Source organism: Kogia breviceps, chromosome 2, assembly GCF_026419965.1.
Source record: "Kogia breviceps isolate mKogBre1 chromosome 2, mKogBre1 haplotype 1, whole genome shotgun sequence".
NCBI lineage: Eukaryota > Metazoa > Chordata > Mammalia > Artiodactyla > Physeteridae > Kogia > Kogia breviceps.
In genome coordinates this window covers 7,643,434-7,656,107 of record NC_081311.1, presented here as the reverse complement: position 1 = coordinate 7,656,107, position 12,674 = coordinate 7,643,434, and the positions used below count along the sequence as shown (strand labels likewise).

Genomic DNA, 12,674 nt, shown 5'->3' with positions numbered 1-12,674 from the left:
GCTACAAATCACATCACATAAAAAACTAAACGAAGAGTATTCCAAACAAAGCTGGCAGGAGAATTTTACAGAACTAATTCCTAAGGGAGATAACAAAAGCAGCAGTTAGAATGCTCATCCATATATTAAGTTACTGCAGCTGAATCCATCATAAATATGCTTTTTGCTGCCATGGTAGCTTTATACACCCCAAAATTATTTCTTTTACAGCTCCTAACGACCTTTTGCTTGTCCACCATGCCATCTTGGAGAGTCTGTGTGGAACAGAGTATCTTTCCAGTCAGAATCTTAGATGAAGCTCTAAAAATGTTGAGTTTGTGCTTTAAAAAAATAGTCCAACTCATGACTGCAGCGTGTGCTGGAGGCGCGAACTCGCCCCGGGGTTCGATCACTATTGGGAGCCTAGGATTTGCTGGGACAGACATATTAGCCAAGACTGAAGTTTTACAGTATCAAATACTGCATACCCAAATGGGCAGTCTCATGCGTAGACCTCAAGATTTTAGTTGAGCCATTTGTCTCTGTTATTGTTATGCCTTTGGGGCCATAGCCGTGGTTTATCAAAGCTGTTCTCAAAACTTGCAGTGGTGTGGAAGTGCGTCTACTTCAGCAGGCAAGTCTAGCAATAAAGCTGTTGCATTTCCCAAAAGAACTTCCGGTCTTCTCCGAAAAATCAGGTACACATTTTCTCAGGAATAGCCTGAGTAGACACTGTTTGGAACAAGAGTTGCGCTCAAGTCCTAATCTTAAACGAAGACCTAAACATGTAGAGTGTTATGCATTTAAAAAATAGTCCGTTTCACGGCGGCAGTGTGCGCTCACAGACTCAGCTTTCTCCAACTTTGTTCAGTATTTGGAAGGAATCGCTGGGTTTGGGCCAATAATCGAGTATGAAATGGGAAACAATCAGCTGTGAAAGGGGAAAGCTCCTAACCCTCTGAGTGAGCCACAGTCTTTGAAGATTCCATCCTAGGTGTTCGCAGCTGGAGGGCGGGTCTCGTCTCCCTCCGGACACCATCCCCGCCGCTGGGTTAGCCCCGCGCCGCCGAACACCCAGACCCTCGGAAAGAACCCTTGAACTGAATTAAGCCTGACCGAGAGTGAAGACCAAGGTCCAGAAGCGGGAAGGTTTAAGGACAGCCTCCGTCTCCGGACACTTTTAAAGATGGCAGATCCTTGACGCCCTTTTGTGGACCGCGTGAATTCAAGGGTTCAGCGAGGCGCGGAGGCGCGCGGCGGGGAGTCGGCAGGCGGCCTCTCCCTGCCCTCTGGCGGCGCCTTCCGGCAGCGGGAAGGGAAGGGGCGCGCAGACACCCGCGCACCAGGAGGGGGCAGTCCCTGCGCGTTGGCGCCCCTCCGTGGGGTGGCGACCACAAGTCCGCGCCAATCACTCGTGAGTCCGGACGAAGTGGGGCCCGAGGGGCTCCGGGTTCATAGATGTGGGGCGTAGAAAGGGGTCAGGTAGGAGGGCCCGAGGAAGGGCGCAAAGGAGCCCCTGGCGGCGGCGGCCGTCAGCGGGAAGGAGGCGGCGGCCGGGAAGAGGACGTTGGCCGCCGAGTAGGAGGGGAAAGTCTGGAAAGGATGCGCGGCCGGGCCCAGCTGACCCGGGCTGGCCCCCGCGCCGCCGCCGCCGCCGCCCGCCCCCGCCGAAGTCCCAGGCTGGGGCGCGCCACCTCCCGCCTGCGCCGCGCCTTCAGCGCCGGGGTTCTGCTTCTTCCACTTGGTCCTGCGGTTCTGGAACCAAATTTTGACCTGCGTCTCAGTGAGGCTAAGCGATAGCGCGAGGTTCAGGCGCTCGCACACAGACAGGTAGCGCGTGGCCCGGAACTTGTTCTCCAAGGCCACCAGCTGCTCGTAGGTGAAGGCGGTGCGCGCGCGCCGCGGCTTGGAGCAGCTGGGCTCTGAGCGCCGGCGCCGGGGCCGCGGGGAGCCCGGCGAGCCCGGGGAGCCCACGAGGCCGCCCGCGCTGCTCTCCCCCGCCGCCGATGCCGCGGCCCGGGCCTCGGGGGAGCGCGTCCGGGCCTCCTGCAGGCGCGCAGTCCGCTCCCGCAGCTGCCGCCGCCCTGTGTCCTCCAAGTCCTCCTCCTCCGCCTCCTCCGCCTCCGAGCCCTCCAGGGGGGACGCCAAGCCGGCGCCTCGGCCCGTAGCATCTAGGAGAGAAGGGGACGGTGATCAGAAGCCCGGAACTACCCGGCCGGTCCTGGTCCCCAGACCTGGTCCTCGTCCTCCCCAGAGCAGGCAGCTCTCTCTGCCCAACCCAGAGCCCAGCCCTGCCCCTCTCCGGAACTGCGCTCCCTGCCCTCACCCCCACGACCGCTCTTAGTTGCAAGCCCTTTCCAGGAGGTGGGAGTTAGGGTTGCAGTGCCCGCTTTCTCTTCACCCACCGACTACCTAGTAGGCGTCCGAGAAGTGTATTTCGAATGAATGAGTGACACTCTGCATTAAGAAAAAATAACGACGTTATTGGACAACCTTATCGTTGTCCATTAAGACATCTATATGTCAAGTGCGTTTGGGGCTGTCTCCCCAGTCCCTAGAAGCCTATTTTGGCCTGGAACTGCCAGCAGTTAAAAAAGAAGTTATTAAGCGCCCCCTCCTCCCTTTTAAAGTGAAATTCCCTCTTTCCCATCTTCTCTCTCCTGCCGTGTTAATAGAGTTTCAGATTTGTGCGGGGCCGGATCGATAGATGTCATCTATTAAAGGTAAGTTTTAATCGAACAATATTAGGATCAGACAGGGAAAGGGGGTTTGAAGTCGGTACCTGCAAGCTGCGGGCAGGAGATATGCAGGCGCCAGTAATAGAATATCGATCATGGGGGTGGGGAAAGGGGAGCGCGGCCCCTGCGATGGGCGATCCGAACAATTACCAGGCAGACCGCCCAGGCCCAAGCGCAGCCGCCAGAGGCGCCCAGAGCCCCAGACAATCACCGCTAAACTTGGGGAAGGGAAGCGGGGGAGCTGCCGAGACCTCAAGCCTCTCCCTGACCTGAGCCCCCGATCTTTGGCGTCCTTCCAGGGAACCTCGTGCCCACGCCTCACCCAGCTTGGGTCCTGCCGTTTTTTTGTCTTTCCTTTCAGACACAAACTTTCCTGGACCCCTCATCAGGTGTCCTCCAGAGTTAGGAGTTGTTTTGTTTGTTTGTTTGTTTTTGCCGCACGCGGCTTGTGGGATCCTAGTTGCCCCACCAGGGATCGAACCCGTGTCCCCTGCAGTGGAAGGTGGAGTCCTAATCACTGGAGCGCCAAGGAATTCCCTGAGTTAGGGGTTAAATCAAAAAGGGTTTCGGAACCAACAGCCTCCCGTCACCCCACCCCACGCCGGCCCAGCGCAGTTAACGATTGGGTCTGGGGGGAGTGAGCGTGTAGGGCAGCGGCGTCTCCGCAGCTGTCGCTGGATGGTTGGAGGTGGGCCCTGGGTGCGAAAACCGGACCTCACTGCTTACTAAGACTTCGGACACGTGATTCAGCCTCAGCTGCCTCATCCAGAAAATGGAGACATGATGCTGTCTACCTCGTTAAGGATGCTGTCTACCTCGCAGGTTTCGAAGTTTTTGCTGACTTTTATCCCAGTCTCTAGCCCAGGTCCTGGCACATAGGGGACAATTAAATGCCCAATCAATGAATGAGCCTGGACGAGGTGGGCGCTGGGTAAGGGTTTCCTCTGTGAGCTGGGGTGCTTTGCTTGCTTGGCGGGTGAGCAGGGACAGGCTTCGGTGGCAAATCCCTGACCCAGGATGCTGGAGGCCCCCTTTCTGCGTCAATTTAATTACGCGCCTGGTCCTGTGCGCCTTCTCCCCTTGGGGAAGACGCCGCTAAGGGCTACTCACCCGATCCACGGCTCTCCCTCCCCACCTTCCCATCGCATCATGTAAGCTGGGGCTTTCCGGGGCCGGAGGCCGCCTCGCATTCTTACCAGGCGTCTCTCGCTGCCGGGCCGGGTCCCGGCTGGAGTCCTTCCTTGCTTCGGCCTCTGCCAAACTTTTCTTAGCTTCCCGGGGAGCAGGGCGCACGGCTGGGAGCGCAGCGCGGGTGAATTTCTGAGGGTCCAGGATGTCCAGAACCGAGAAGGAGATTCTGTGGTGGGAGGGAGCCGCCTTGGCCCCGCCGTCCTGCCATGCCAACATGCCCGCCGCCCGCGGGCCGGAGGCCGGCGGCGCGGAGTCCGGGGTGGCCGCGCTTGGCCTTGCTTTCGGCTGTGGCTCGGCCGCAGTTCTCAGCCGGTAGGAGGATCGGGGCGGCCAAGTGAAGCTGGGGAGGGGGGGAGTAGAGGGGGGGGCGGGGAGAGAGCCGCGGGGGGCTGAGCGCGGATTGGCACTTGGGCTGCCCAGGCCCCCGCCAAGTGCAGGGCGCGCTCGCAGCAGCCCCAAGACTGAGGCTCGGGGACCTCTAGCCTCGGCGAGGGGGCGCCTTGGTGAGTCTGACGCGCGCTCCCGCCGGTACAGCGCCGCCGGCTCAGCGCTCCTCCGCCCAACCTGCGGGAACTCGGGGTGCGCGAGGGAGGGAAGTCCGGACGCTTTCTTCCCGGAGATCCTCCCAATACACGCACCCTGACTTGGGCTGCGATTTGCACCCTTCCCCCAGTGCACCCGCCTTTGAATTGGAGATGCAATTGAGGCCAGCACTGATTACTTCAAGGCAACGCTCGGCACATCTCCTGCCTCGCCAGTGAATCAGAGTAATGGCCTCAGACCTGATCACCTCGGATTTAAAAGCCCTCATGTTCTCACAGTTTACAGTTTACAAAGCCCTTAGACTTGCGCGATCTCGTTTGATCCTCTGACCATCCCTGTGCGGTGGGCGTGGCCTGGCAAGACTATTATCCCAGCTTTAAGATGAGGAAATTAACGTTCAAAGATGAGAAGTGATGTTGCCCAGGGTCACTGTTAGTTGGTGACAGAGTCTGGATTCGAACCCAGGTCTTCTTTCCCGGACCATTATTCTTTTCAGTACGTCCTGCTCGCTAGGAAGCAACGAAAGAAAGTCCCGCACTGTGTCCGAGGCTTTCCCTTCCACTCTGGAGGTCAGAGGGCAGCAGGGGTTTTGGAGAGATTGTCTGAGCCCCCACCAAGATGACTTGCCGCTTTGGAAACCTTGCGGGTTGCGGTCTCAGAGCCAGGTGAGATGCTCTGGTGAGGGCAGGTGAGCCAGGTGAGGGTGGCTGCCCTGGCCTGCAGAGATGCCAAGCACAATGCCTGACGCCCTTCAGGCCTTCTTCAGAGTCACAGATTTGATCGTGTGCACAGATATTGGGTCTCGGGGAATCAGGTTGCATCTTTGACCCTCATCCTCCCGCTAGCCCCAAGAAGAAAAAGGTTCAAAGGTGTTTGCCTGGTTTGGATTTAAGGTCAAAGAACAGAGACAATTGTCAAAGCTTCCATTTGCCCCACCAAGTCCCGTGGGATGGTGCACATCAGTCCTCGGGGAAGCTTCCACCAGCCAGGCCCTTCTTCACATTCTTTTTTTTCCCTTTTGTTGTTTGGGGAGCAGTCTGAGGGCTAAGCATTTATCTCAGCGGCAGATTCTGAGGCTTCTCCTACCCCTCTGCCCAGAACTACCTCTAAGGCTGTCGTCCCTTTCTTCCCTGCCCCATGGGGTTTCCAAACAATGACTTGGCAATTAAGATTGTCCGGTCAGGTAGGAGTAGGAAGGGGAGGAGAAACCTTCTCACTGAAGTGCGGTGGGGGAGGTGGGAGGGGTGTGTGCTGCTAATCCCCTCCGTTATTGTAGAGAAGGTCTTACAGGCCAGCTTCTAGGAGCTTTTCTCATTCAAACCTCGTGGCCCCTCCCAGAGGCGACCACTGTATTCCCTGGGGACTTTAAAGCCCTGCCGAAATTCAAGCCAGCTTCAGTCCTAACGCAGAGATGGATTGTGCTTTTAAAAGGAAATCAGAACAGGAAGTGCCCTGGCCAAGCCCGGTGGACCACCTCCCATCAGAGGGAATGTGGGCCTTGGGAAAACCAAAGCAGGTGGCCATGGCACTAAACCGTGGTACCCAGGAACCTGGATTGCCAATCACAGAACCTTCCAGATCACAGATAGGGTACTTTTGTTTTGACAACTCTTTCTCACCCAGTTCTCACTTGATTTAAAAAAAAAAACAAAAACCTTCTTAAACAACAAGATCCTACTGTAGAGCACAGGGGACTGTGTTCAATATCCTGGGATAAACCATAATGGAAAAGAATATGTAAAATAATGTACATATGTATAACTGAGTCACTTTGCTGTACAGTGGAAATTAACACAACATTGTAAATCAAGTATACTTCAATAAAATAATTTTTTTTAATAAAATAATTTTTAAAAAATCTTTCTTTTCTTTCTCCCTCCCCACTGATCCCAGTCCCCTTTTACGTTTTTCCACCCACATTCATATTTTTTCATATTTAGGTTCTTCAAGGTAGCTAGAAATAGATCTCTTTAAGGGAGCTCCAGAATGGACGTTTCTGGCTTCCCATGGTCCCTCTTCTTATCTATTCTGTAAGAAATATTGAAACCACTTTCACAGGAAGGTGGGCTGGCATTCCAGAGGGCCCCGAATGCCCCCAACCAGAGGGCCATGTAAGGCGCAGAAGCCAGGGCAGGCCAAACCTGAGTCATTTTCATTTCACTTCATCAATTGTCTCCAAAAATTTTGTTCAAATAATATGAATCATTTTTCATATTAAAGAGTAGAAGCAACAAATTGGAAAGTCGAGAACACATAAGTCCATGTGCTTTAAGACTGTGAATCTTTAAGAACTCCTATTAGTTGTCTTTCTTTTTTCCTTGTCCTTTATTTTTCCTTTATTTCTGATATGTGTGTTCGGGGCAGCACAAGGTTATGTGAACCCTTGCACTCAGGACTTGGCATCTGGAGACGGATGCCACAAGAAACACTACGGTGTCTCCCACCGACGTTGCAGGAATAGAAAATGCTCCCTCTTATTCACCCAACTTAAAGAGAAGCACTGGACCTAAAGAACAGGTTAAATTCTTCAGTTTGGTGAGGGGAGGGTGTGCCTTGGGGAATTGTGTTTCTGGCCACCTGCTTTGTAAATGACTAGAAGGCAGCGAGACTTCATACAGGAACAATGTGGAGATGTGTTGACTTGCTAACGTCCTCATGCGTGTATTTATACACAAGGTTTTCCTAAATAATAAGGATATCCATAGCCAGCAAGCCACTTTCCCCCTGTGCATGGAGTTGATTTGTGTTTTCAGCGTGGGCATTAAAATTCCGCCTGAGTGCTGTCTTTAAATTGCTTTGATGCTAGGTGGGTTCCATCCCTGACCTGTCCTGATGGCAAGTGATGGCTGTAACAAGCTCAGGATCAATATTCATAGCGGGTGTCCTGGGCTGATAACACTATCCAAGACAATGTTCACCATCAGTGCAGACAGCTGAGATATTGCGCCATTAGGGATGTCGTGTTAAATAACCTGATCCATTTCTGGGGCTATTTAATGAATTTCACAGTTTAGATAGTATCTTTAAGGAGAAGGCAAAGTCTATTCCGGAGGCACCGATGCAAATCAATGGTGCCAAGCTTCCCGAGCTATTCCACAAACAAAGTGGCCTATAATTCCAGCACAGCCTTTAGAAGCTGCTGCCTGAGCCGTGAATAGTGTTAACAATGGAAAGAATGTGCAGTATATGCGGAGGGAGAGCACTCTTCGAGCTGTGTTAGAGCACCTCAGAGAAAATCTTATGTTCCTGAAATAAGATACAACTCAAATTCTCTAGGTAAAACCCTGCAGTTTGGGCCAGCCCACGGGGTAGAACATTAATGCCAAGAGACAGCTTCATAAGGCACATCTTGGTGACAAAGGGGGAGTAGTGAACCGCGTACTTCTTTAACTGAAATCTGGCTGCAAAATGGTGGGGGCGAGGCACTAGACGTTAAAAAGAAACTACTGGGAGCAGCAGAATCAGTTGTTAAATGTTTACTTGACTCCGCACCTCTTGTTGCTGGAGAGTTCATTTACAATTAAAGGCTAGTTTACCATTTCCCCCCAGGGCTTTGAACTCTGGCTGCCAAACAGAGCAAGTATGCCTTTTAAAAACCTGCTTCGGAGACTTTGATTTGTGAAAGCTCCAAGTGTAGCCTTCCCACCTGTCCCCAGTCTGCAACCCAAATAAAAATGTTTACTTAATATATCTTGCTTTAAGAAATCAGTATTTCTTTTTGGAAATCAACAGATTAAAAAAACAATCCATTTCTTTATTTCAGAAATTTGGAGGAAGCATCAAAGAAGGTGATAAAACAATGGGAGGGGGTATTGTCCTGATAACGACCATTATTATTAACAATTGCTCTTCGTTCTTGGGCACTTGCTCTGGACGGGGCACTTGGCTATGCTTTTGCTTATTTTGGGTTATTTCATTTCACCCTCCCCATGCACGACCCCATGAAGCAGGCAGTATTATAGCCCCAGTTTATAGTCGAGAAAACCAAGCTTAAAGCAAGTTTGCCCACGACCCCAGAGCTAGGAAGTGCTTAAAGGAAGTCACATTCCTGCCCCAGGGTGAAGTCCAGTTGTAGACATTTATCCAAGGGCTTTCCTTCAACGTTACACACAGAAATGGGATATGGAAAAGGACCTCTGAGAAAATGACTAGAGCCCAGGCACTGCCTGGGAGGATACCGTGGTGCAGGTTCTGGGATGCAGTTTTGGAAGCTCTTATGTTCAGTGTTTTCTAACGTTTTAAGATATTCCCGGGAGAAACCCAAGAGAAGGGAACTGCCAGGCAAACCAAATTGCTCTGGGCATCTGGAAAAGTAGAGACGTGTCATTGGGAGAAAGAGAATGGGGGGAAAATGCCAAGGGACAAGCTGAGGACATTTGAGGAGAGAATTGGGGAAGGACAGAGGCAGAAGGAACAGGGACACAATGCAGGCTCTTTCTGACTGTGAGCATCCCACGCCACGTTCATACCGTACAAAGAGAGGCACACGCAGAATATAGACAAGGGAGAAAGGTAGGGCTTGGCAAGTATATGAAGCACTTGCTTCCTGGCAGAATGGAGACCTGTATGATCTATCATTCTTGGGTGATTTCCTGCAAGGCAGGGGACAAAGTCCTCTGTTCCCCACCTCTGTACCCAAGCTTCATGCCTTCAATCTTTATTTTAAATTGAAGTATAGTTGATTCACAATGCTGTGTTTGTGTCTGGCATACAGCAAAGTGATTCAGAGATATATATATTTTTCGTATTCCTTTCCATTATGGTTTATTACAGGATATTGAACATAATTCTCTGTACTATACAGTAGGACCTTGTTGTTTATTTATTTTATATATAGTAGTTTGTATCTGCTAATGCCAAATTCCTAGTTTATCCCTCCCCATAAGTTTGTTTTCTATGTCTGTGGGTGTGTTTCTGTTTTATAAATAAGTTCGTTTGCATCTTATCTTATTTTATATTTTATTTTATTTTTATTTTTATAAACTTTTGGCCACACCAAGCGGCATGCGGGATCTTAGTTCCCTGACCAGGGATTGAACCCTCTCCTCCTGCAGTGGAAGTGCAGAGTCTTAACCACTGGACCGCCAGGGAAGACCTGTGTCATATGTTAGATGCCACATGCAAGTGATATCATATGATATTTGTCTGTCTCCGTCTGGCTGACTCAGTATGATCATCTCCAGGTCCATCCATGTTGCTGCAAATGGCGTTATTTCGTCCTTTGTTATTCATGGCTTTAATCTTCTTTTCCTGGCCTCCCTGCCTCCAGCCTTGCTGCCCCGGCAGGCTGTTCACCTCACACGGGTATGCTAACCGCAGCCCTCGGAGGGCCAGCCCTCGGCCTCCATAAGCAAGCCAGCTGGCCGAGGACCCTGGCAGGCTGGAGTCCCTGCGACTCACGTTGAAGGGCTCCTCCTGCTCCACCCGGTGGATGGTGCGCTTGCGGGAAGGCTGATCAGTGCTGCCAGATCTCCACATTGCCTCCAAGAAACTGGAAATCTCAACTCTTACGTGCCACGTCTCCAATGCTGGCAACCCATTCACAGTGTTGAAAATCAGGCCGAAACAGGCCTATGGGTCGCAAGTTTGCCACTCTGGCCACGCATGTGTCAAGTGATCCCACCTTCACTGTTCGGGTGTTTCCATGGCTGCTGTGATTCGTGGGGTGAAGACCAAAGACCTCTGCACTGAATGCCAGGCTCTTCGCTATCTATTCCAGCTGTCTGTGCAGCCTGGGTCCCTGGACAGGCTAGGTTCTGGGTAAGATGTGGGTGGGTCCCCTGCCCATGCATGCTGCCAGCCCTTGGATCCTGGCGAGTGGGCAGTGGGCTTCCATCCAGCCTGGGTGGACATCTCGTGCTTTTGGGGATCAGCATCCTCATCCCCTTTTCTGGTACTGGTAATTTGACTTTGCTCATATATCCCCCTTACATGTGGTAGTGGTGGGATCGCCAATCAAGGGCCCCCGGGTGGGCGTGGCCTCCTGCAGGACCAATCAGGCTCTCTCCCGCAGGAATCTGAAGCAGAGTGACTGACACTGGCTTGGGGCCGCTTCATCCTAGCAGCAATGCCTGAAAGAAACCGTTTGCTATTTCCCACTCCTGGAGTCGATGGTTCTGGTACTTTCTGAGGTCTGGTTGTTGAGCATTTCCTTTGCTTCTGTAAATTGCCTTAAAGCCTTCCCAACTCTCCCCTTGCGGCCCCTTCCCCCAGTTTGGAATTCAATTAGCTGCGGTCAAAGAACCCTGCCTGGCGTACAGACTGCCTGGTCCTCAGACTGTCCTGAAGCCAGGGCCACACAGCATTTGTCTTTGTGTCCGTTAGCACCTGGCACTTAGCAGGTTGAAGAGTTGAAAGGAATAAACTGTGGCCTAACAGCATAAGCCCAATGTTCCTCCGCCTGATTAAGATAGATTGGAGGGCTTCCCTGGTGGCGCGGTGGTTGGGAGTCCGCCTGCCGATGCAGGGGACGCGGGTTCGTGCCCCGGTCCGGGAGGATCCCACGTGCCGCGGAGCGGCTGGGCCCGTGAGCCATGGCCGCTGAGCCTGCGCATCGAGAGCCTGTGCTCCGCAACGGGAGAGGCCACAACAGTGAGAGGCCCGCGTACCACACACACAAAAAATGACCTAAATCAAACTTCTAAAAGTGAAAAGTACAATGTCAAAGATGAAAAATAGGGCTTCCCTGGTGGCGCAGTGGTTGAGAGTCCGCCTGCCGATGCAGGGGACACGGGTTCGTGCCCCAGTCTGGGAAGATCCCACGTGCCGCGGAGCGGCTGGGCCCGTGAGCCATGGCCGCTGAGCCTGCGCATCCAGAGCCTGTGCTCCGCAACGGGAGAGGCCACAACGGTGAGAAGCCCGCGTAAGGTGAAAAAAAAAAAAAAAGATAGATTGGAAACCCCACACCTTAAGAGGGGGTGCAGGCTGAGCTGAAAATAAGAATGAGATCCAGAAATGTTTAGCTATGGACATAGTTTTATAGTGGATCCAACTTCCTCAGGGGAAATCCCATGAGTTTGTGGCCCAACCTTACGCTTTTATGCTGGGCAACCATGTTCTTTGCAAAAGAAAACTGCAGGGACAGAAGAGACGTGAGGAAAGAGGTTATTTATTCCCCTTCCACCCAGCTACAGGTCAGCAATTGCCTCATTCCTGAACCAAAGGCCACAGCCCCCCTGCAGCTACGGGTCTTATATGGTTGTAGTAAGAACTCAGGCCTAGGGGTGGTGAAGGTTCTACTGTTGCTAGCCTCCGAGGACAAGAGCTTTGCTGCTCTCCCTTACCCCTGCCCACGCCTTATTAACGAAAAAGCATCTCATGGGAGTGTACCGATGGTCTAATGCCAGATCCTAATAACTCAGAGACTGATTTAAAGCCACGAACTCCCCACCCTTTGTACAAACACGGAACAGGCTCCATGGCCAAAGAAAGGCTTGCAGAAACACGGAAATCCTGGGAAAGTGTCACTCGCTGTATCATCTCCCACAAACCTTTGCCCAGGTGGCTCAGAAGCACTCGAGCAGATAGCCTGAGCCTCCCCTCACCGTCTGCTCGGAGACCCTGCCAAGCAGCCACCGGAAGTAGGGGAGAAGCAGGCGAGGAGCATCATTTACAACTTCGACCATCAGCCCCTCTGTTAACGGCGTGCACATGTGAGGGCAGTATCCTGGATGTGCTGATTTTCTGCAAAGTCATTTTTTTTTTTTTGGCTGCATTGGGTCTTTGTTGCTGTGCGTGGGCTTTCTCTAGATGCCGCGAACGGGGCCTACTCTTCGTTGTGGTGCACGGGCTTCTCATTGCGGTGGCTTCTCGTTGCAGAGCACGGGCTCTAGGTGTGAGGGCTTCAGCAGTTGCAGAGCACGGGCCTTAGAGCACACGGACTCCAGTAGTTATGGCGCGCGGGCTCCAGAGCTCAGGCTCAGCAGTTGTGGCTCAAGGGCTTAGCTGCTCTGCAGCACGTGGGATCCTCCTGGACTACAGATCGAACCCGTGTCTGCTGCATTGGCAGGTGGATTCTCAACCACTGTACCACCAGAAAGTCCGAGTGATATTTTTTTAGAAAAAAAAAAAAATCACAGAGTCATAGATCACCAGAGCTGCCAGAGGTCATTCTGGAGTCTAGAATCTAGACCCTGGTTACTTAAAGGAAGGTCTGTGGGCCCAGCAGCTTGTTAGAAATGCAGAGTCTCAGGTGTCACCCAAGACCTACTGAATCAGAATATG

General features: G+C 52.4%; 1 protein-coding gene across 1 annotated transcript; it reads right to left on the bottom strand.

Moving 5' to 3' along the window:
* Positions 1-215: 215 nt before the first annotated feature.
* NKX1-2 (NK1 homeobox 2) lies at positions 216-4,124 on the bottom strand. Its single transcript, XM_059053881.2, has 2 exons — positions 3,914-4,124; positions 216-2,150 (listed from the first exon to the last, which is right to left on the bottom strand). Exons 1-2 carry the CDS (start codon positions 4,122-4,124, stop codon positions 1,432-1,434), a joined length of 930 nt encoding a protein of 309 aa, XP_058909864.1. The 3' UTR covers positions 216-1,431.
* Between the last annotated feature and the right edge of the window lie 8,550 nt (positions 4,125-12,674).

Coding starts and splice junctions, on each gene's coding strand:
- NKX1-2 (XM_059053881.2), bottom strand. CDS start 4,124: ATGTTGGCATGGCAGGACGGCGGGGCCAAGGCGGCTCCCTCCCACCAC. Junction 2,151..3,913: donor CCGGCAGCGAGAGACGCCTG/GTAAGAATGCGA, acceptor CTTCTCTCCTAG/ATGCTACGGGCCGAGGCGCC.